The sequence below is a fragment of the Penaeus monodon genome, chromosome 20 (genome assembly GCF_015228065.2).
Source record: "Penaeus monodon isolate SGIC_2016 chromosome 20, NSTDA_Pmon_1, whole genome shotgun sequence".
Classification (NCBI taxonomy): domain Eukaryota; kingdom Metazoa; phylum Arthropoda; class Malacostraca; order Decapoda; family Penaeidae; genus Penaeus; species Penaeus monodon.
In genome coordinates this window covers 37953768-37955297 of record NC_051405.1, presented here as the reverse complement: position 1 = coordinate 37955297, position 1530 = coordinate 37953768, and the positions used below count along the sequence as shown (strand labels likewise).

At 50.1% G+C, this 1530-nt stretch overlaps 1 protein-coding gene across 1 annotated transcript in view; it reads left to right on the top strand.

Moving 5' to 3' along the window:
• Positions 1 to 1530, top strand: part of LOC119585804 — a gene marked incomplete in the record, with an annotated part of 5490 nt that overhangs the window by 3379 nt on the left and 581 nt on the right. The window contains 1 exon segment of the mRNA XM_037934526.1: positions 1115 to 1530. Within this exon segment, the coding sequence (XP_037790454.1) occupies positions 1405 to 1530 (126 nt within the window).

Genomic DNA, 1530 nt, shown 5'->3' with positions numbered 1-1530 from the left:
ATTCTGTACATTTCGCTTTACCACACTTTACTTTTTGTTGTTGTTTTTCCGAGAGAGAAACTCTTGTTCATTAACATTACACGGTCAGACAAAAAAAAAGTTTAAAAACTCGTTCATCAAATCTCCACTTGTACTTTGTTTTTGTATTCTTTATTTTGTGGGTGTTTATCATTTAAAGAGCCTGGCGAGAGAGTCTCGTAAATTGCGGTGCGTTCCAGTAACGACATTGTTGGAACGAGCCTGACGATCCCCCAGCTTTCACCCCGGATGTTCGGAAAGTTTCACTCGACTTGGATTTTCCTCTTTATAAATCAGACTAGCTCCCTACCCGTCCCTCTAATGCTTAAGAGGAAGGTCGTAATTTTTTTTATAGAGCTAGGATGAATTAAATCGAAATTAGATCAGGGCAGTGTACATTCATCAATGGAATTCTTGCAGGCTATAATGCCATGGTCATAATCAACATTCGAAACGCGTGACAGACATCGCAGCCATCAGTCCTCCAATCCCTTCGTCTCCCATAAAGGCGTCGCCGCAGCAAGGTGATTAGTCGAAAGTTCGGCGGAGGATGTCGAGAGGGGGGGAGGGGGAAGTAATCACCTCTGCCACTTTCACTTCCTTCACATTCCATCACGGAGAGTCTGTGTTAGGGCTAAGGGTGTCGGGGATGAATGACAGTGTTTAGGGGTTGGGTTTTAAGGGCGGGCCTTCGGGTAGCCATAAAGCTCAGGGTTTCCTCCGCGGCCTTGTCCAGGTCGCTTTGTCGCTACGTAACAACACGGCCGCGAGAAGCCTCTTGCTGGGCGCTTTCTCTTCGCGAGCGCTCGATGTGTGGCGCGGGCACGAGTTAGGAAGACGGTGAAATTCGTGATATGAATGATTATCAGCTAATACCATTCTGATTCATTTACTGATACATTTTGCTTGTGTCGCATATCACAGCTAAAGGTTTTGTTTGGGGTTTAGAACTTTAGTCCCACTCAACAATAATTCACTTAGCAATAGGGGAAAATGAGAATGAGAAAAAAGAAATGCATCCAAAACGTAGTCCTTACCTCCAGCCCAAGACGCACGCCCTCGCCCATCGCTAACGACCCCCTCTCTCTCCCCCCAGATGATCCGGACAGCTGTGTTGGGCGTGATTGTGGCTCTGGCGTGCTCTGCCGTGGCTCTTCCCGATTATGGCGCCTCCCCCGGCTACATCAAGGTGGAGCTGTCCTCCTCATACGGACCTCCACCCAAGGAGGAGGCGTGCTACCCCAAGTACGTGACGAAGACGATGACCAAGGACGTGCAGGGCACCCAGGCCCACTACGCCACCGTGACCAAGGAGGTTCCCACCACCAATACGCCTACATCACCGAGACGCTGGTGGCGCCCAAGACCATCATCCAGTACTCGACGATGACGGCGTACGCTGAGCCGGCCATCCTCACGGAGACCAAGATCCTCTACGACACCAAGATGGTCACCATCCCCGTCTACATGACCGAGTCCGCCTACGGCTACAACACCGCCAAGCAGTACTTC